At 46.9% G+C, this 22,139-nt stretch overlaps 1 protein-coding gene across 1 annotated transcript in view; it reads right to left on the bottom strand.

Annotated features, from left to right (window-relative positions):
• The window catches only part of LOC137649151 (uncharacterized), a 147,297-nt gene that overhangs the window by 96,599 nt on the left and 28,559 nt on the right, over positions 1 to 22,139 (bottom strand). Inside the window, exon 2 of the mRNA XM_068382158.1 lies at positions 9,177 to 11,417. Within this exon, the coding sequence (XP_068238259.1) occupies positions 9,177 to 11,410 (2,234 nt within the window). The 5' untranslated portion in view covers positions 11,411 to 11,417. The remainder of the gene's footprint in view (positions 1 to 9,176; positions 11,418 to 22,139) is intronic.

Raw genomic sequence — 22,139 nt, 5'->3', positions numbered from 1 at the left:
GGCGTAATGGTTCATAGGGAGATCTCTTAAGAGACCTGAGAACTCAAACCACGTTCCATGGGGGAGGTCTCACTTCAGACTGAGGACAGGTAAGTTCATAACTCCGTATGAGAATGGAAAGTTCTAGCGATAATTAAATGTCCATTCCGTTAAGTCTAAAGGCAAGGCTTAAGGCTAAGCTATAGCCTTTTGCCCCCGGGACTGGCAGCCGCATTTCTTCCCGCAAATACGCGAGAAATTCCGCTATTACTAGAATAGTGACATCGAGGAGAGATACCCATTCCACGACACCAAATACCGAAGACCTTCCACTTTGTCAGGTAGACTGTTGCTGATGACTTTCGCAGGTATTCAGAAATCCTGATTGTAACTTGTTACAAAAATCCTCTCTAAGAGAGGAGATGCTGGATAGTCTACAGGCGTGAAGTCGTAGCAAAGCAACGGCTTTGTGGAATATGTTGGCATGTGGCTGTTTGAGTAGACCGTGTCGTGGAGGGAGTTCTTTTGGAGGTTCCGTCAGGAGTTGCAGAAGGCCTTGAAACCATTCCGCGTGATGCCATAGTGGAGCTATGAGGCTCATCGAGAGGTTGACCGATGTTCTGGCTTTGTTAATTACCCTTCTCATCAGACAGAACAGGGGGAAAGGCGTAAACGTCGATGTTGTCCCACCGTTGTTGGAATGCATCTTGCCAGAGAGCCTTGGGGTCTGGGATTAGGGAACAGTACAACAGGAGCTTGAAGTTCAGGGCCATTGCGAAGAGGTCCACTGTCGAAGAACCCCACAAAGCCAGGACTTTGTTGGCTACTAGATAATCCAATGACCACTTGGTACTCACTGAGATGCTCTGCTCAAATTGTCAGCGAGCACATTTCTCTTGCCCAGAATGAAGTGTGCCGATAGTGGTATCGAGTGAATCTCGGCCCATCACAGTATCTCTACTGCTAGATGGGATAGGGGCTCTGAAAAAGTACCTCCTTGCTTGTTGATATAAGCCACTTCTGTGGTGTTGTCGCTCATCACCACCACTGAGTGGCCCGCCAGGAACTGTTAAAACTGTTGAAGGGCCAGAAAAACGCCTTCATCTCTAGGAGATTTATGTGGAGGTACTCTTCTGATTCTGACCAGAGGCCTGGGGTCGTATGGTGCAGCACGTAGGCCCCCAACCTTTTTTTTTGAAGCATCTGAGAACAGCATCAAATCGGGGGGGAGAAAGAGAAGATCAACTCTCTTTCGTAGGTTCTCGTCTGCCACCCAACACTCGACGTCCGTCTGTTCCACTGATCCCATGGGGATCTGGGTGTTCGGGGAATTGAGAGCCTGATTCCACCAGGACTTGAGACGCCACAAGAGAGATCTCATCCAGAGGCGACCGTTAGGAACTAGACAGGCCAGTGATGAAAGATGACCGAGGAGACATAACCATGTCTGAGCTAGAAGTTCTCGTCTGAGAAAGGGTATTGCGACCATTCTCAGCCTCACTATTCTGTCATCTGATGGGAATGCTTTGTGGAGATTGGCGTCTATTATCATGCCTAGGTATACCAGTCTCTGCGTAGGAAGCAGGGAGGACTTCTCGAGGTTTACCATGATCCCCAGATCTTGGCGAAGCCTCAGAAGTTTGTCTCGATGTTGAAGAAGGGTTGACATCGAATCTGCTAGGATTAACCAGTCATCCAAATAAAGAAAGAAGATGGATGCCAATCCTGTGTGCCCAAGATGACACTACGCCAAACACTGGTGAAGACTTGAGGTGCTGTGGAAAGACCGAAGCACAGCACCTTGAACTGGTATTTCTTGTTGTCTAGGCTGAATCTTAAGTACTTCCTTGAAGACGGATGGACTGGGATCTGGAAGTACGCGTCCTTTGAGTCCAGTGTGCACGTGAAGTCCAGTGGTCTTACCGCTAGTCTGACCGTGTCTACCGTCTCCATGCTGAACGGAGTTTGTTAGACAAACTTGTTCAGAGCTGAGAGGTCGATGACTGGTCTCCCGGCTCCAGACGCCTTTTTCACAAGAAAGAGTCGACTGAAGAAGGACCTCCAGGAGAGCGCCCTCCTTCAACAGGGTCTGGATTTCTGACCAAACGGCCGGCCTCTTTGCTGATCCCGGCCGGTCCGTCTACGATATTTTCCTCCGCTGGAGGACTTGGTGCCTTTCCTGTCCTTGGCACCGTGGTCTTTGCTGCTGTCTTGTTCGTCATGATCTTAGCTGGACGGGATTGCTGAGGAGCCGGTGATTTATAGGGCTGAGAAATCAAAGCCCCATGGAGGAGGAAGTCCTGATGGGACTTCCTCCATCTCTCAGCAGCATGTTCCACGTCCTTAGGATCAAACAGATGGGCTCCCTCTAGAGAAGAATATCTGAGACTAGCAATCTCAGCATTTGGGACTTGTTGTTTGAACCTCTGACACCGCATCCCGATGTTTCAGGATGGTATTAGCCCACAAGTTCAAAACTTGGTGGGCGAGAAACTCAATCGTGCGAATGCCTGAGAAAAGGAAAGTCTCCATTGCTTTCCTGGTAAGTTCCTTGGAGAAATCCTCAGTCCGTACCAAGATTCCCAAGGTCCCTAACCAGACTTCAAGCCATGAAGTAGCTAGCATGGCGTACTTTGTGACCTTCTGGTTAGGGATTTCGGTTGCCAGAAAAGGGACCTGTCGGTTGGAGAGTCTCTCTAGAGAGACTCCCTTGGTGAGCTCTTCCAAAGAGTGATGGCTAGAAAGAGCTGGAGGCTCATCCAGAATCTCAAAATACCTCCTCTGTTGGACACGAGGAGGTGGAAGAAGCTTGTTGGTAGAGCCGGAACATTGGGAGGAGGCATGTTCCCAGAGCTGTAGGGCGATCTTAGCCCTGGCACCCTTCAGCCCCTGAGACCAGGGCAAGGCTGCACTGGTCTTTGAGGGTTTCTGGGTGCCAAAGACACGGTCTAAGACCGTGTCCTTGCCCTCTTGTGGGGCTATCTCTGGGTCGGTAAAACCAATGAGAATCCTTATGAGTCAGAACCTGCCAGAATGCGTGTTCCGACTCTTTTTGCTCTCCTTCCAGCATTGCACTTGCGGCGAAGTCTCCTTCTTCCATCCTCGAGAGCTCTTCTCCGGGTGGGTCGCGTACATCCCTCAAGTGAACGGCTGTCTCTGTAGACTTACAAGTCCTAGAGGAGGACTTTGGAAGAGTCTTAGAGTCCTTGGACTCCAGCATCAAAGGCCGAGATGTTGTGTCCCTCCTGATTTCCGTTGGTGATGGGGAACTCTCAGTGTGAGGTGAGGCTTGCTGCGAAGGTGGAAGGGAGGAGGTCCTTTCCTCACCCGATTCCCTCGGCAGAGGTGAGGTAGGAGAGTATTCTGAGGAAGATGCAGGAGCTGGCCTTGATGGTCTAACCGGAGTCAGCTTTACCCATGAGGAAATGACCACGTCCGAGACTCCTCTTTTCCTCTTCAGGGGAGAAGAAGTCATGGTTCCTTGCAGAGAGTCTCCTGGAGCTGTAGGATGCTCCAAAGAGCAGCCAGACAGAGCAGGATTGAAGGCATGTACCACTGCTCTGAACCATGGCTGCAGAGTGACTGATGCACTGTCAGACAGATCCCCTGAAAGGAAAGAGACCGAAGGTTCCCTACGAGGAGTCTCTGCAGTAGGTGGGTCCGCCTTAGAGGAAGGCAGTTTTGGAATCCTGAACCCTTCTGTAAAAGTCCGTTGCACTTTCCCAGGCGAACGTGCTGAAAAGCATTTGCGGGGATGGTGACCTGTAAATGTATGTTCCTGTGTTGGTTACTGCGCAAGTGCGCAGGTGAGCGCTGGCGCGTTGGCGAGCGCTGAAACTGTGAGCTGAAGTGCGCAGGAGAGTGCTGGCGCACAGTAAGGCGCCATGCAGCTTCTTCATAATGTGCAGGAGAGAGCAGGCACGCAGGAGAGCGTTGGAGTGCAGTAAGACCATGCGCAGTGTTGTGCAGTCCCCTTAGACTGCGCAGGAGAGCGCGAGCGTGAAGTACGACGCTGCGCAGGAGTTGGCTGGAGAGCAGCTGGGAGCTTCGGCACTGGAGACCGCTGGCGCTAGGGAGAGTGCTGGCGTGCAGGAGCGCTGTAGCTTGGTAGAGCGCTGTCATATAGGAAAGTGTTGGCGAGCCGGAGACCAAAATTGCGCAGAGGCGCGCTGAGATTTCGGCGAGCGCTATTGTGCTGGCGATCATTGGTTGGCTGGTGAGCGCTGGCGAGCTGGCAAACGTTCCTCTCTGTGACGAGGTTGCGCTGGAAGGCGACGAGGACGAGCAGGTGAAGGCTGTTTGTCTAACGAACGCCGACTGTAAAGCGCTAACAAGCTGGAAGGCGTGACGGAGCAGGTTGGCACTGACGAGATGTTGGTGAGCACTGGTGCACTGCAGGGCGCTCGCGAGCTGGAGAGCATTAGTGCGCACCTGCACGCTTAGGTAGGGCATCAGGAGGCTGTACCAAAGACAGGAATAGTGATGGTACGTCAGCAGGTCAGCTGGTAGGAAGCACAGAAACAGGGATGTGCCATTTAGAAGGGCGAACATCTACCGATGAAGATCGCGAACGATCTATAGAAAAGTCCAGGACTGAAGTCCAAGGACTAGCAGCAGCGTCGTCGGGAGAAAGACCAGGAACGGGCGAAGGTCGAGGGCCAGGAGACAACTGAAGCATAGACTCCTCTCCAGGGGACGGTTGCGATGAAGAGGCTGAAATGCCGAAGAGGTGCCTTTTCACCGATGGTGAAGGACGACCTGTAAGGCAAAGCGGAAGGCGAGGTCTGCAACGGAGATGCCCTCTAGGGGCCGATGGATCAGCAAGCTGACCATGAGCAGCAGCAGTCCTCCAAAGAGGAGTCTATGAGAGAACTCCACCAAGGGCGAGAAACACTCGCAGGAGAGACAGACGTAGGACTAAGTTTCCCCCCTTGAATGATGATCAGGAATGGAGGAAACTAAGTCAGCAGACACAGCTGGAGAGTCTGGAGGAGCAGGGCTGTCGGCAGAAACCACAGAAGACACCACGACATCGACGAGCGCAAGAGGATTTAACTCCGAAGTCGACGACGACGGCTGCACACTTGCACCCCGAAGGATGAGCTGCAGCAAGGAATCCTTGGAGGGCAGACCCGGAAGCCCCAAGGACGACCATACCTGTAAAACAGAGGACATAGACAAGGCTTCACCCGGGGGGAGAGATGGGGCAGCTTCGCTAGGGGAAGCAACACCATATCTCGAGGACTGGGTTGGCTGCAATTAAAAAGGGTCTATGCTACTACTCGACGGTCTCTCGGAAGAGGCCGAACGAGTAGGAGCTTCGGAGGAAGGTCGAGAGATGGAAGAAAAGGCCTTGGGTTTTTTACCCTTCGAAGGAACCATCGAAAGAGAAATATCCCGCTTAGATTTCTTCTTCCGTCGTCGCCAAAACCTCTCCCACTGGGAGGCAGACCACTCCCGACACTCACTACAATGGTTGTTACTATCACACCGTTGACCTCTGCAGGCGGACCTGCCATACTACACTGTCACACACAGCACATACACTGTAAAGAAAGCTTACAACATATATATTATATATATATATATATATATATATATATATATATATATATATATAATATATATATATATATATATATATATATATATATATATATACAGTGAACCCTCGTTTATTGCGGTAGATAGGTTCCAGACGCGGCCGCGATAGGTGAAAATCCGCGAAGTAGTAACACCATATTTACCTATTTATTTAACATGTATATTCAGACTTTTAAAACCTTCCCTTGTACGTAGTACTGTTAACAAACTACCCTTTAATGTACAGAACACTTAATGCATGTAATACAGTACCCTAAACTAAAACAGGCACAAATATTAAAGGCGACTTTATATCATGCGTTTCCTAAACACGCCAAAAAGCACGATAAAAAATGGCAACCAATGTTTTGTTTACGTTTATCTCTGATCCTAATGAAGAAACAAACGCATTTACACATCTGTTTATAGGTTAGTTTTTGCATCAATTATATTGATTATTCAGTACAGTATGTTGATTTGGTTATTACTAATGTTTTACTTAATTTTTCTTAGGACTTCCAAATGAAATTTTTTTCTTTATGACGCCGCCTGAAACGACGGCGTCATAAAGTACGCTCAGTAAACAAACTAAGGAATTTAACCCGCATGATGAAAGTGATAAATAATGATATTACAGTAAAAGCTTTTATAAAATATGTTATTACAAATATTATTTACCGTATCTATATAAAATCATACATACGTAGCAAAGCAGGAAAACAATCTACGAGAGAGAGAGAGAGAGAGAGAGAGAGAGAGAGAGAGAGAGAGAGAGAGAGAGAGAGAGAGAGAGAGAGAGAGAGGAGAGAGAGAGAGAGAGAGAGAGAGAGAGAGAGATTGTTTTACATACGTAAATGTAAATTTTAAACAAAACAAAAATAGCCCCATTTCATATAAAATAGATTACAAATATTTTACTTTATCATATTACAGTAGTCTGTATAATACTGTAAAGTTCAGTACAGTATGTTGTTGTTAAAGTCGTGGCGATGAAATTCTCACGAAACAAAAACACGCCATTTGATTACAACAGCTGATTCATTCTCTCTCTCTCTCTCTCTCTCTCTCTCTCTCTCTCTCTCTCTCTCTCTCTCTCTTCGTGTTATACAATACTTACATTTAGATGAAGAAACTAAAATTAGTTTTCTTAGTGTCAATTAAATACGAAATGAAATAATTAGGCCGAGGTCTACATCCATTTCAATCATAGCCAAAAATAGGGCATCCGATTTCATCAGCAAACCACTATTTTTTGGGAAATATCATTTTATTCTAGAAAATTGCCACTCTTTAAATAGTTAAATTGCACATTAAGAAAGCGTGTACTTTTGTTTTTAAATTTCGGGTGTGTTTTAAAAATCGAGTATTGTTGACTTTTTTTTTTTTTTTACTTTTGGCTGTGATTAGATCAGCTGTCATCTAGCTGCCGCTCTTGAGTGTGTACGAATACACTAACAAAGTATCATTTATACCATTTCTTAACTTATTCAAACCGTCTACAGTATACAGTTGATATTACATAAGCACCAATGTGTTATAACCTATCAAATTTTTTTGTTTATTACATTTAAACCCCTCTCTCTCTCTCTCTCTCTCTCTCTCTCTCACTCTCTTCTCTCTCTCTCTCTCTCTCTCTCTCTCTCTCTATCTCTACCTCTCTCTCTCTCTCTCTCTCTCTCTCCTCTCTCTCTCTCTCTCTCTCTCTCTCTCTCTCTCTCTCTCTGTGGGCTACTTTTCACTACCTCCCATTCCTTACCTCTCTCTATCTCTCTAACAAATGATATCTTTGTTGCTCCTCAAAGTTTCATTTATATTGAAAATCAATCATGATTCAATTTTCCTTACTTTCTCCAATCTCGCACCATCGGTCACATCGCGGTATTTTCGATATTTCCGGAAAATCCGCAATATATGTATAGACATGGGTTATGAAAAAAATCCGCGAAGTGGTGAATCCGCGATGGTCGAACCGCGAAGTAGCGAGGGTTCACTGTATATATATATATATATATATATATATATATATATATATATATATATATATATATATATATATATATATGTATATAAAAACAATAAAGAATGTTGTCATATATATATATATATATAGAAGAAAAAGTAAGTTAAAAAGACAAAGATTAATGGCAGTCCAAAATAGGCGAGGAGGAAGAGCGGTAACAACCGCTCTTCCTCCGAGCCAAAAACAAAGTGAATGACAGCCACAGGTGTGTGGGTGAGAGGGGTAGCTAGCTACCCCCTACCTCCACTAACTAGCGGGATGGGTAGTTAACCCTCGCTAAATTCTAACGACTAAAGTATTACCCTGATAAATAATGTCGGTTTTTATTCCAGTTACGGAACACATAAAATTTTAAAAATTAAAACTTCTACCAGACAAACAATTGTATAATGAAAGAATAAAATAAGTCTAGTAATGCAATGAGGGAATTAGTGAGCAAAGATAGAAAACTGCACTCGGAAGAGGCTTATAGCAGTTCTCCATACAGCTGCTCAAGAGGCTTGTAGCACTTCTCGGGTTAAGGCAAGACCCTAGAAGAGCATGGGCCAAAGATCTAGTGCATTGGAGGAAACTTCTAGAAAAGCAAGGCCCTGGGAAAAAGATAACCGCTGTCACCAGCAGCACCTTGCATGAGGAAGATCCTCTGAAGGGGAGGCAAGTCTCATCTAAAGTGTACTAGCAAGTGAAGAACAGGAAAACCAGAAACCAATAATTGTCAGGAAGGACAGATCCTCATCCTGAGGGGGCCACTATGGGAAAGTCTGCTTCAAAGTCGTAAGGGGTCTCACGTGTACTGAAAATAAAAAAAACCCCGGGAGAAAAACTCCCGTTCCTAAGGGAAATGGGAAGGCCTCCCTAACTCAGGGTAGCCAAGTAAGAGTTAAGCGAGACTCAAGGAAGCTCCAGGGTCCTGAAGACTACTTCCCCAAGGACGACACCACAGAAGAAAGATTACAAAGATTAGTTCTTCGATATCAGTCAGGGACAACCCAACTTCAACCAGCTGCCCTTGAAAGCGGCGAAAGCCTCTGCAGAATCTCAGGAAAAGCAACACTTACATTTGAGAAGGCACTAACGATTCAATTTCAAAATACGATCACAAAACATGTTGGAAAGAAGAAAACAAAATTAATTATGCTGTAAACTCTAGACAGAGAGAACTCTTCAACAGCTGACAACTAAGTCGTTTGTCAGTGGGGGTTGCCTCCCAGATAATGATAGGTAAACCACATGTCAGTTGTTCACACCTCATAATAAGTTTTAATTTCTGTGTTTAAGCTTCATTGTTATCTATCCCCCAAAAGTAAAAGATGATGGTTTGTATTAATGTAGGAAAAAATCATCTTTACATTCTCTTACTGTATAGTATTTTATAATATGACTATAACTTTTGACATGAAATCACTATGTATATCCACAATAGAATATCTAGCACTAAAATTTTGCATTCTCTTATTTCTCAAAACGAAACTGTCTTATGCTTTCCTGAGTATGCTAAAATATTTTAAGCCCATGCAATGCCTGCAGTTCAACCTTACAATTTTTCTTTAGAATGCATATTATTTTAAATACATCTAATGGCTGAAGAATTTACCTTTCTCGCAAGTAGTCGGGATCTGCATCACTAAACATCTCAGTCAAAGTGTTAATTTGATCCGTTATACGGTCCTCCGTATCTGCAGCACTTGGTGTTTCATCACCCTCCCCAGACGGGCCTTCACCAGTTGTACTGTTGTCCTCATTTACAGGAACATCAGCTAGCCTTCCTCTATCTACCGCTTGGAAGGCACTTGTATTTGGTTGGTTTTTCGCCTCAGGCATTGTTACATTCAAATTGTTAGCTTGATTTGTATCTTGAGGTCTTGAAGGTTCTTCTAAAAGTCTAGTTATTAACAACCCAACATCAGCTTCATTAAAACAATTTTTCAACTGTGCAAGAATTTTGTCTTTATCCACTTCACATACTACAGCACAGACAAACTCTAACTTTTCTAGAATCCATTTCTCTCTTTCACCTCCATCCTCAAGACTACACATACCAGAATTTACATTTTCTTGTATATCAGAGTCGAAATGACCTGCAAACACAGCACTAGGAACTACTACTCTACTTGTGGAAGGTACAGGCTCATTTGCCTCAACAACTACATTCACTGCATTATAAGTTTTTCCAAAATCAGCTGGACCAGCAGCTTGATAATCAACTTTCTGTTTCTTCCCATTCACAGCCTCTTGGCCACATGCTTCGATGTGAGATCGTTTTCTAGCAGCATTCAAACTTAAAAATACACTATCAGGTACCATTTCATCACGATCGAGAGCCAATTGAATATATGCTTCCAAAACATGAGCTTTACGATCAGGATGATAAAAATTGTCTACCATAGTCTCATGTACATCGGCCAATTCAAAATAAGGCAGTAATGAGCAAATGAACTGAGCATCTTTCCACAACTTATCATTTTGGTCTTCTTCACTCATTGAATTTTCATAAAAATCACTATTTCCATTCTGCTTTATGGTCTCCTGAGTTTTGTTTAGGTCATATTTTCCCAATTCAACAGCATTTTCTAAAGATTGTTGCATATCAATCATTTGAGATGCACCAGAGTTGATACTGTTATAATTTACACTATGGTTTTTCATCTTACCGACCATCATTTCAGCATCTGGTGCATGTGCAAGGTCAAATTCCTCATCTACAGCATAATCTACATGCTTACCACTCAAGTCCTTACTAGAAACAACACCTGATGCACCTGGAATATTCAATATGCCCCCAAATTCAGATATTCCCTTATCTCCAGGTGGAGTTAATGTACTCCTATCACAGAATTTGATTTCTGCATTTATATCTTTTTCAATTTCACCAACTACAACTATATCACTATTATAAGACGATGGATCAGAACAAGTGCTATCATCACCCAAGTCTATTAAAGGTGTCGGCTTTGGTGAAGGACTCAACACTCTAATTTCTGGACTTCCAATAATTGAGTCCGCCTTATTATCACAGTCTAATTGCGAAGTAGTAGCTTCAGCATTCACTGACTCTTTATTGAAAACTCCATCCCCTGCAGAAGCACATGAAGAGGAAGGACTGCCAACACATGAAAAAGAAGGATCTGTACCATCACTCGCAGGACTGTTTATTTCATATCTTTCAGACTTTACATGAGTTATCAAAGGTTCATTTCCTTGAGAATTAATTCTTTTCTCAAATTTTTTACTATCTTCTTGCGTATCTCTGATAGAACTAATCTCTTTCAAGGTTTTTATTCCAGTTTTATTTGAACTGCTTGCTCTACAACTGTTAAAATCTTCAAAACTATCTACACCACCAACGCGCGAATAATTTGAAATGGAATTACACATTCGAGAACTTTCATTTACCATTGAGTTTCCAGCACAATTCACAAAAGAATCATCATTGAGACTTTTCATCCCTTCGACATCATCACCATTGCATATATTTGCATTATAACTAGGATTTTCATCGGAATCATCATCACTGAATATCTTTTTACAGTGAATTGCGGATCCTTCTGAATCCTTATTATTTGATTTATCTACGCTACAACTCCTAGTTACTTTTGAAGCATTTTTTCTGGGTCTCTTTTCCTCAAGACATTTTCTAGTTTTTGGTAAAACACTTGCTACAATTTCTTCTTTAGCAGCATCAACTGATAAGCCATTCTTGACATGAAGCTCAGCTGTGGCAAAAAGCCTGTCTGGATCGATATGCTTTAGAGCATCATTACCTAAGGCACTACATACTTCTTCAGTCACACCTTCTATGATAGTTATAGCCTGGTATAGAGGTTCCATTTCAGATCTGAAAGTGTTGAAAGTTCAGAGTAAATTACTAAGGAATACAATCAACGGTAAAAAATATATGCTGTATGTACACACACAAATATATATATATATATATATATATATATATATATATATATATATATATATATATATGAATATATATATACATATATATTATATATATATATATATATATATATATATATATATATATATATATATGTATATGTATGTATATATATATATATATATATATATATATATATATATATATATATATATATATATATATATATGTATATGTATGTATATATATATATATATATATATATATATATATATATATATATATATATATATATATATATATATATATATATATATATATATATATATATATATATATATATATATATATATATATATATATATGTATATACAGTGTATATATATATGTACTGTATATATATATATATATATATATATATATATATATATATATATATATATATATATATATATTTATACATTTATATACATATATATATACAGTATATATATATATATATATATATATATATATATATATATATATATTATTACTTGCTAAGCCACAACCCGTCCTTCTCTCTCTCTAGGGTTGTGACATGTAATATTTATATTTTTGTATTGTATTTATAATTGAAATGGTGAATAATAATCTTATGCATTGTTCACATTCAAATCAGCTGATCAACCCTGCCTAGTCCGTCGTCAACCTATTTTTGGGATCAAATAACTCCCTTATTAATAAGGCATATTACAGAAGGATATTTCATATTTACTAAAAGAAATAATTATTACTTAATGTATCATTTTCCAATTAGCATACTAATTTCAATAGTTTTATTTAAAATGCTTCTCTCATGTTTTATTTACTTGTACTGTGAGTTGAATCGTATAACATTAACCAGAGTTTCATTCATGTTGCCGATGCACAATATTTTATAGTTTTTAGCTCTATGGTGCTTAATAACAAAGCTTAGGAAAATGAAAAATTCATAGATAATTTGTATTTTTCCTAACGATAAAAACTTTGAGCTATTTACTGGGGGTATTACTGTCGGGGAAACTGAAAGGACAAGCCATAAAGCTTTTGCGAGGGTTAACTACCCATCCCGCTAGTTAGAGGGGGATAGGGGGGATAACTTGCTTCCACTCCCACACCTGTGAATTAGCTCACTTTGCTTGGAGGTAGGACTTTAAGGGGGATAGGGTCGGCAGGTAAGTTTGTATAAATAGCTAAAGGTTTGTATCGCTGGGAAAAATACAAATTATCTATGAATTTGTCATTTGTTCCATTACTGGAATACAAACCTATGCTATTTATTAGGGGTGACTCCCCCATTAGGAAGGGTGAACGTCCCTGGCAATCTGGCTTTTGACTTTACCCTAGAGCTCCTTATCTGAGTATATTTGTACCCAAAATAAAGAATTCTTGCACCTAGCTAAACCCTTGCTAAAACAATTCTGATCATTGGGGATCAGAATGTCTGGGGAATCAAAAACATGATTCCAATTGGACTCAAGCCACCACTGGAGAGAACGAATCCTAAAGTGGCCGTTGGAAACTAGACGGGCCGGGAATGATAGGTGTCCAAGGAGACATAGCCAATCTGGGTTGGGAGTTCTTCTCGTCTTGAGAAAGGGTCTTGTATCCTTTCCAAGCCTTGTTATCCTGTCTTTGATTAGAAGGTTTTTGTGGAGTTTGGTGTGTAGAATCATACCCAGGTATACCTGCCTTCTGAGAGAGAAGTAGGGAAGACTTCCCAAGGTTTACCATGATCACCAGATCTCGGTAAAAAAAAACTTCAGAAGTTTCGGTGCTAACACAAGGTGGCCAACGAGGATAAGTCAGTCGACCAGAAAACGGAGGAGATGGATGCCGATCCTGTGAGCCTGTGATGGGTGCTGTGGAAAGACCGAAGCACAATGCCCTGAACTGGTATTTCTTGTTTTCTAGACTGAATCTCCGATACTTCCTTGCAGATGGATGGGTTTGGGTCTGGAAATATGCGTCCTTTAGGTCCAGCGTGCACATGAAGACCTGTGGCCTTACCCCTTGCCCAAACTTCTCCAACATAGTGTAGACATCGACCCAAAAGGACAGCTCCTTGCGGATCCTTTTGCATAGGAGTTTGTTGATGCTGGGGTCTTGACTCATGGATGAAATGATGGGACGCGATACCCTGTGTAAGGATTCTTCCCTGGGAGAGAACTCCTTTAACTGATAGAAGTGGGGAAGACACCGCTTGACTCTACCATGCGCCCTGATGGGGTTGATACTATTCCTTAGAACAGCGTCGTTCTGGTGAAGGTTAACCAATGGTCAACGTCTGGGTATCGTGACTACTGTGCAGTTGGAGTGCTCGCAAGTAGTCACCTGTTGACAAGCCTCTGATGGGGGCTGTCGATCTCCTGCCAATCGCTTTAGTGGATCGGTATGATGGCGAACGGCGAGTAGCAAGAAATGTGTTTTTTGTCTTCCGATCTAGGTAACAAGAGGTAGAGGTTAACTAGAGTGTCTGAGTGAGGAACTGCTGGTGAATGGCTTACTGCCGATGATCGGCGAATCGGCGATCTGTGAGCCAAAGATGGTAACTGAAAAGCAGACGAAGGCTGTCTGGTCAGTCAGCCAAGGAAGGTTGTCAATTGGCTTAGAGCGCCCTGAAAAACAGCCGAATGCTTCATTGATCGCTAGCTGGTGACTGGAGAGCCATTGATGATCAGCGCTCAAGACCTTTGAAAGGAAGTTTGGAAAGCTGATGATCAAGAACCGTATGTTTAGAAAAAGGTTCAACGATCGGAGTGTTGAGCTAATGATCAGTGAATGGCGATCTAGTAATCGTGGTAAGCTAGTGATAGGAGAGCTAGAAACAGCTGACTATCGAGGATTGGCAATCGAAGAGCTAGAGATCAGCAAGCTGACGAATGGCTATTAGAGAGCTAGGGGTCAGATCAGCGAAACTGAGGTCGATGATCGAAGAAAGACGAGCTAGCAATCAGCAAGCTGATGACTGGTTATCGACTAGCCATCGGTAATCAGCACACTAGCAATCGAAGATCGTTGGCAATTGGCAAGACTGGAGGTCAATGATCAGAGAAGGATGAGCTAGTAATTGACGATCTGGCGAACAGCGAGATAGTGATCAGCAAACGGTGATCTAGCTATCAGCTGGTTCAGGATTTCTCATTGGTGGAAGACGAGCTAGCAATCGGCGATCAGCGCACTAGAGAATGGCGGTTGGCGACATTGCAATTAGAGATTGGCGAGCTAATGATAGGCAGTTCGCAACGTCCAGACCGTGTTTGCTGATGGTGGTACTGACAGAAAAAGCTCCTGAAGAAAAAGAGACCAAGGGTTTCCTCTGAGGAGTCCAGACCGATGGTTGATGCGGTGGGTCTGCCTTCAAAGATGGAATCTTCGGGATCTTGAACCCTTCTGTGAAGCCTCTTCCCTCTTTTCCCAGCAGGTGCTCAGTAATGCGCTTGCGGGGAGGGGAATGGGGCGATGGTGACCTGTCAAAAAAATTTCCCTTTAGTTCTTTTTGTCTCGAGCACTGACAAACTGGAGAACGCTGGCGTGCAGGTGAGCACTGGCGAGTTGGTGAGCGCTGACGAACTGGAGAGCCCTGGCGCACAGGAGAGCACTTGCAAAGAGCAGGAGAGTGTTCTCGCGCTGGTGAGCGTGAATGAGTTGGCGAGCTTTAAACAGTGGTGCTGAGAACGGTGAAAATGCGCTGGAGAGTGCCTGCAATCAGAAGATCGCTGGGCATTGGAGAGCACTGGCGTGCTGGAGAGTGCTGATGAGCTGTTCGTGAGCACTGGTGCACTGATTAGAGCTGGCACGTTAGAGAGCACTGGCGCCCAGCCAAATATCTGGAACGCCGAGAAGGAAGACGCGCTCTCGAGGGCAAGGGATGTTTTGCAATATCACATGACAAGAACAGTGAAAGCAGGTCAGGAACAGTGATGTGCCCTTTGGAAGGGAAAACATCCACCATGGGGGATCGCAAGCAATCCACAGAAGAGTCCAACACCAAAATCCGAGGACTAGCAGCAGCGTCGTCAGGAGAGGGTCAAGGAACGGCGAAGATCGAGGGCCAGAAGACGATGGAAGAGAAGGCTCCTCTCCGGGGGAAGGCTGCATTGCTGAAGAGCCAAAAAGGCGTCTCTTCACCGGAGGTGAAAGTGTACTTCTAAGGAGAAGGAATGATGCCCTTTGATGATGTCCTCTGGGGGCCAGTGGATCAGCAAGCTGACCTTCAACTGTAGCAATCCTCCAAAGAGGAGTCTCTATGAGTGGCCCCTCTCACGAACGAGAGCGGTGATCACTTCGCAGGAGAGAATTGCCTAAGACTATACTCTGGCCCCCAAAGAAGAGAGACTCGGCAAGGGAGGAGCGTAGTCAAGGTGAAGACAGCATCAGTAGTCGGATTCGATGAAGTGATGAAGAAGATACAAGGAAGTTCTCCCATGGAAGGGAAAAACAACCCAACACCTGGGGAGGAAAACTCTCCCTCGCAAGGGAGAGTAGTCCAATCCCTGGAGACGAACCTCCTGGCAGCGCTCTAAGATGATCTGCCAAGAGCGCTGCCTGAGGAAGCATAGCCGGAGCTAGTTCCTCGAAGATAGAGGGCTGATCAGGAGCTGTCATGGGCGTACTTCTAAGGAGACGGGATGGCACCCTCTGATGATGCCCTCCGGGAGGCCGGCAGTTACAACAGATTTCCAGGGCATGAACGGAACAAATCTCTTAGTCGAACAAAGAAGAACTGCATCGCTAACTGAGGAAAAATAAAATAAATTGTAACTAAAAACTCTCACAGGAGGAACACCTAGTCCGCAACGGGAAAGGAGACCACTGAGGGAACAAACATAAAATAAGAACTGCGCACTCCCTTCCCCGGTCGACATCGTCAGGAGAAGGAGAGTGGAGAGAAACTGTAATAAAACAAGAATTACAATTATTTGAACCAGCTAAAAATATTCACTTATCGGAAGAACCACTGGATCCTCCGACGGGAAGTCTTCCCCGCGGTGAAGAAGCTGAAAATGACAAATTTGTAGATAATTTGTATTTTTCTTAACTATACAAACCTTAGCTATTTAATAGGGGTATTACTTTCGGTGTAGTTGAAATGACGAGCCATTAATTTGTAACGAGAGTTAACTACCCACTCTACTGCTAGATGGGATAGTTGCTGCGAAAAAGTACCTCCTGGCTTGTTGATGTAGGCCACTACTGTGGTGTTGCTCATCATCACCATTGAGTGATTTGCCAGGAACTGTTGGAACTGTTGAAGGGCCAGAAAGACGGCCTTCATCTCTAGGAGATTTATGTGGAGGTACTCTTCTGACTCTGACCAGAGGCCTGAGGTCGTGTGGGGCAGCACGTGGGCCCCCCACCCTTATTTTGAAGCCTCCGAGAACAGCATCAAATCTGGGGGGAGGACGGGAAGGTCCAATCCCTTTTCTAGATTCTCGTCTGTCACCCACCACTGAAGGTCTGCCAATTCCGCAGGTCCCATGGGGATCCGAATCTCCGGGGAGTTGTGAGCTTGATTCCACCAGGACTTGAGTTGCCACTGGAGGGATCTGATCCTGAGGCGACCATTGGGAACTAGAAGGGCCAACGATGAAAGGTGACCGAGGAGACGTAACCACGTTTGGGCTGGAAGTTCTTCATGTCTGAGAAAAATTATTGCGACCTTTCTCAGCCTTGTTATCCTGTCGTCTGATGGGAAAACTTTGTGGACAGTGGTGCCTATGATCATGCCTAAGTATACCAGTCTCTGAGTAGGAAGCAGAGTGGACTTCTCAAGATTTACCATGATCCCCAGATCCTGGCAAAGTCTCAGAAGTTTGTCTCAGTGCTGAAGAAGGGTTGACATCGAGTCTGCTAGGATTAGCCAGTCGTCCAGATAACGAAGGAGATGGATGCCAATCCTGTATGCCCAAGATGACACTAGGGTAAATTTGGGGTGCTGTGGAAAGACTGAAGCACAGCACCTTGAACATGACAGAGTTGAAATCCTGTGCTACGGCTCTGACTAAGGCACTGAACCAGGGCTGCTGGCTGACGGATGCACTGTCAGACAGATCCCCTGAAGGGAAAGGGACCGAAGGTTCCCTACGAGGAGTCACTGAGATAGGTGGGTCTGCTTTAGAAGACAGTTTAGGGACCCTGAACCCCTCTGCTTGAAAGTGTTTCCCTTCTCCCGCAGTGTGCGCTGGTATGCGTTTGTGGGGAGGGGAATGAGGCGATGGCGACCTAGTCGGATGACGCATCTGTGCTAGTGCCTGTTGGTGCGCGTGCTAGTGCCTGTTGGTGCGCGTGCTCGCGCGGGGGAGAATATTTGCGCGGGGGAGAATATTTGCGAGCGGGAGAATGTTGGCGAGCACGCGCGCTCGTAGGAGAATATTGGTGCGAGTGCGGGCGCGCAGGAGACTCTTGGTGCGCGCAGGAGTGTTGGCGCACGTCCGTAGGAGAGAGTTGGCGCACGTCCGTAGGAGAGAGTTGGCGCATGGTAGCGCGCAGGTGAGCGCGAAAGTTAAGGCGAGCTGATGAAAGTTGGCGCGTCGGTGAAGGCGGCAACGTTGTTATTGTCTCACCTACAGACTTGTGCGCTGGAGAGTGATGCCGCACAGGTATTTGGCACGCTGATTGGCGCGCGGGCGATGAAGGGCGCAGTTGGTGCGCAGGAGAGCGCGGGAGAGGGCTGGCGCACGGGAGGGCGCTGGCGCGCATGAGGGCGCTGGCGCACAGGAGAGTGCTGGCGCGTAGGAGAGTGTTGGCGCGCAGAAGAGTGCTGGCGCGCAGGTGGGCGCTGGCGTGTAGAAGATTGTAGGCGCGTGGGCTCAGGGCACGTGGGCTCAGGGCACGTGGGCACAGAACACGTGGGCCAGGGGACGTGGGCTCAGGGCGCGTGGGCACGTAGGCGCAGGAGAGCGCTGGCGAGTAGATCGTGGGCACGCAGGAGAGCGCTGGCGAGTAGGAGATCGTGGGAGCGCAGGAGAGCGCTGGCCAGTAGAAGATTGTGGGCGTGCAGGAGAGCGCAAGTGCGCTATGGTGTGCTGGCGCGTGAGGCGACCCTGGGCATGTGCACGCAGGGTGCGCAGGTGATCGTGGGCGCATGGGCGCTTGGTGCGCAGGAAAGCGCTGACGTGTAGGTGAACATTGGTGCGCAAGCGCGTGAGGCTACTGCCGTCTGTGAGGGCGAGCAGGTTGAGGGGCACGCCAATGCACTGTTGAGTGACGAGCTGCTGGTGAGCGCTGAAGGTCTGGGCGCGTTGGCGCGTGGCGAGCGTGATGGCACACAGCTGCACACTTAGATGGAGCTACAGTGGACTTAACAGCAAATCTGGTGGATGGATGGTAGGCGTGTCCTTTGTAAGGACGACCATCCACTGGAGGAGATCGCGAACTATCTGCAGCGAGGTCCAGGACCGAAGTCACAAGACTGGTTGCAGATGCAGTGATGGATGATGTATGAAGGTCTGACGGGGGCTCCTCTGCGGGGGACTGCAGTGATGACGTTGAACCAAAGAGGCGTCTCTTCGCCACTGCTGAAGGGAGACCTCTAAGAAGAGGAAGGCTAGCCTTCCGACGGGTGTGCCCTCTGGGGGCCGTTGGATCAGCAAGCTGACCGTCAGCAGTCCTCCAAAGAGGATTCTCTATAAGTGAACCGCCCCCCGAGGGAAAGAAACACTTGCAGGAGAGACCGACGTTGAACTTAAGTTTCCCCCTCGGCTTGGTCTACGCTACTACTCGACGGTCTCTCGTAAGAGACCGAATGAGTAGTTGCTTCGGAGGAGGGTTGGGCAACGGACGAAGAGGCCTTGGGTTTTTCTCCCTTCAAAGCAACCTTTGAAGGAGAAATATCCCGCTTGGACTTCTTACGCCGTCATGCAAACCTCTCCCACTGCAGTAGGGATTCCTTTACAGGAAGGACAAAGGGCGTAAGGATCAGTCTCGACTGCCGACATATATGTTCCACAAGGGCGGCCGGAGATTCCAGGCCAGGTGCGCATGGTCGCAGAAGTCAACTTCACATACACTCGAAGAGAAAAAGAGAAAACAAAATGGCGTTAATGGCTGCCGAAAGTCGGCGAGGATGAAGAGCGGCAACCACCGTTTACCATCCGAGCCGATAGCAAAGTGAGCTCAATCAGATGTGTGTGAGGGGGAGAGGTAGCTCAGGCAAGGCCTGGCGCACAGGAGAACGTGGGCGCGTATGTGCATGAGTGCGTGCATAGCGCGTACAAGAGCTGGGCTCCTGTTGGGACGTATGTGCGTGTTGGCGCATACGCCCTTGATGCCTTGTGTTAGGGTTTATTGACGGGGCCTGACGAGCTACTATAGCGCGCTCGTCAGGTTTCGTTGGCGCATAGCGCGTATCTGGTTTGCCCTCGGAGAAGTTACCACGTTTGAAACTCCTCTTTTCCTCTTCAGGGTTGTAGAAGCTGCCAAGGATTTGTGGCCCAGGCCAGAGAGAACAGGCTTAAATGCCTGCACAACCACTCTGACCAGTGTCCCAAACCAAGGCTGCTGGCTGACGGCTGCGCTGTCAGATACTCCCTAAGAGGGAAAAGGATCGCCCGATCCCTGGGAGGAGTTACCAAAAGGGGGGGGGGGGGGTTTCGCCTGAAAAGAAGATGATGATGGAGAAGAAATGTCGCTGGACCTTTCTGGAACCTTCCCCCTGCCGGCGAGTGCGCTGTTCTGCGCTTGGGGGGGGGGGGGGGGGATGTGGCGATGGCGACCTTGCCGCGAGTTGTCCTGCAGCGTCGCAAGTGGGATGGTATTGGCGATCGCACTGGGGAATACCCGGATTCACGCGCGGGAGACTGTTGGGGCACGCGGGCGAGCGATGGCGCGTAGGAGCGCGTGCCGGAGACAGCAGAGGGTGCACAGAAGGTAGATTGCACGCGCGGGTGAATGTTCGCGCACACGTGGGCGCGCAGCATCAGGATGAAGAGCCCGTGTGGGCGATGATACCGTTGGGCGCGCGCGCAGGAGAGATATCTCTTGCGCGCGGGCGCGCATGTGTGCACACATCAGGCTGGGGAGATGGGTGTGGGCGCGCATCCTCGTGGGCGCAAGTGGGTGACTGCGCGCGAATGCGTGCTGACGAGAGATGGCGCGCAGGTGAAGAACGACGGTGCGTTGGCGAGCGCTGACGAGCAGGGGAAGCATTCAACTTCCCTACTGCACCCAGATCGGAAGATCGTTGGCGCGCAGGAGAACAATGGCATGCATGGCGCGCAGAAGGTTGAAGGCACACAGTGGAGCGCTGGCGCGCTTTAGCAAGAATATCAGCCAACGGTGAGCGCTGACGCGCTTTGTCAGGATCGTCGGCAGCAGAAGAGCGCTGGCGCGCAGGTGAGCGCTAGCATGTAAGGGACATATGCGCCAATTTGCACATACGCCCTTGTTGCCCCGAACGGACCGTTGCCTGTCTCACAAAAACAGGATGGGTAGGCGCCCACAGCGCATCAGCAGCCAGGAACGGCGACAGCAGGTCAGCAGGTCTGACGGGTGGAAGGTCGACGTGTCCTTTGTAAGGACAACCTTCCACCGTAAGGGATCTTGAACGATCCGCAGAGAGGTCCAGGGTTGTAGCAGGAACAGTCGGGGATCGATGACAAGGCTCCTATGCGGCGGACTGCGGCGATGATGATGAACCGAAGAGGCGCCTCCTCACACCCTTGTGAGGTGAAGGAAGGCCTCTCCGGTGAAGAGGAAGTCGAGCTTTACGCCGTATGCGCCCTCTGGGGGCCGTTGGGTCAGCGAGCTGACTGTCAGCAGTCCTCCGAAGAGGAGTCTCTGTGAGTGAACTAAGCCTTCAGCTACAGCATGTTGATCAGTTGCAGAGGTCGGAGATACCGCATCGGAAGCCTCTGCCACCACCACGTCGACGATAGACAGAGGATCAACCTCTGCCAAAGTCGGCGATTGTTTGACAGCGGCACCCAACCGGATCATGTCAAACAAGGCTTCCTTGGAGGGCGAACCCTCGAGCCCCAAGGAAGACCAAATCTGAAACAAATTAGTGCTTACATTAATATTTAAATCCTCTCCCGGGGGAGGAGGGGGAGCTGATTCGCTATGGAAGGCAGCGCCCTCTCCCAAACCCTGAGGTCGGGAAACAGAACTATGGCCTACGCTACCCCTCGACGGTCTCTCGGAAGAAACCGATCGAGCGGGAGCTTCGGGCAACGGAATAAGAGTCCTTGGGAATTTCTCCTTTCAAAGAAACCTTCGAAGGAGAAATATCCCGCTTGGACTTCTTCCGTCGCCGAGAAAACCTCTCCCACTGGGAGGTAGACCACTCCCTACACTCACCACACTTATTAGTTCTATCACACCGCTGGCCCCTACAATAACGACAAAGGGTGTGAGGGTCCATCTTGACCGCCGACATAAACGTACCACAAGGGCGGTCGGGTAATCCAGACACTTGCGCATGATAGCAGAGGCCAACTTCACAAACACACCTGTAGAAGAAAAAGCAAAACTGCATTAATGGCTGTCAGAGAGGCGAGGGTCTGAGCGGACACGTCCGACTACCACCCGAGCCGAGAGCAAAGTGAGCTCAAGCACAGGTGTGTGTGAGGTGGGGGGGGGAGTAGCAAGCTACTCTCCCTACCCCCCGCTAACTAGCGGTGGGGTAGTAAACCCTCGTCAAAGTTCTAA

This window comes from Palaemon carinicauda, chromosome 1 (genome assembly GCF_036898095.1).
Source record: "Palaemon carinicauda isolate YSFRI2023 chromosome 1, ASM3689809v2, whole genome shotgun sequence".
In the NCBI taxonomy this organism is placed as follows: domain Eukaryota; kingdom Metazoa; phylum Arthropoda; class Malacostraca; order Decapoda; family Palaemonidae; genus Palaemon; species Palaemon carinicauda.
This window is presented reverse-complemented; position numbering and strand designations above follow the sequence as displayed.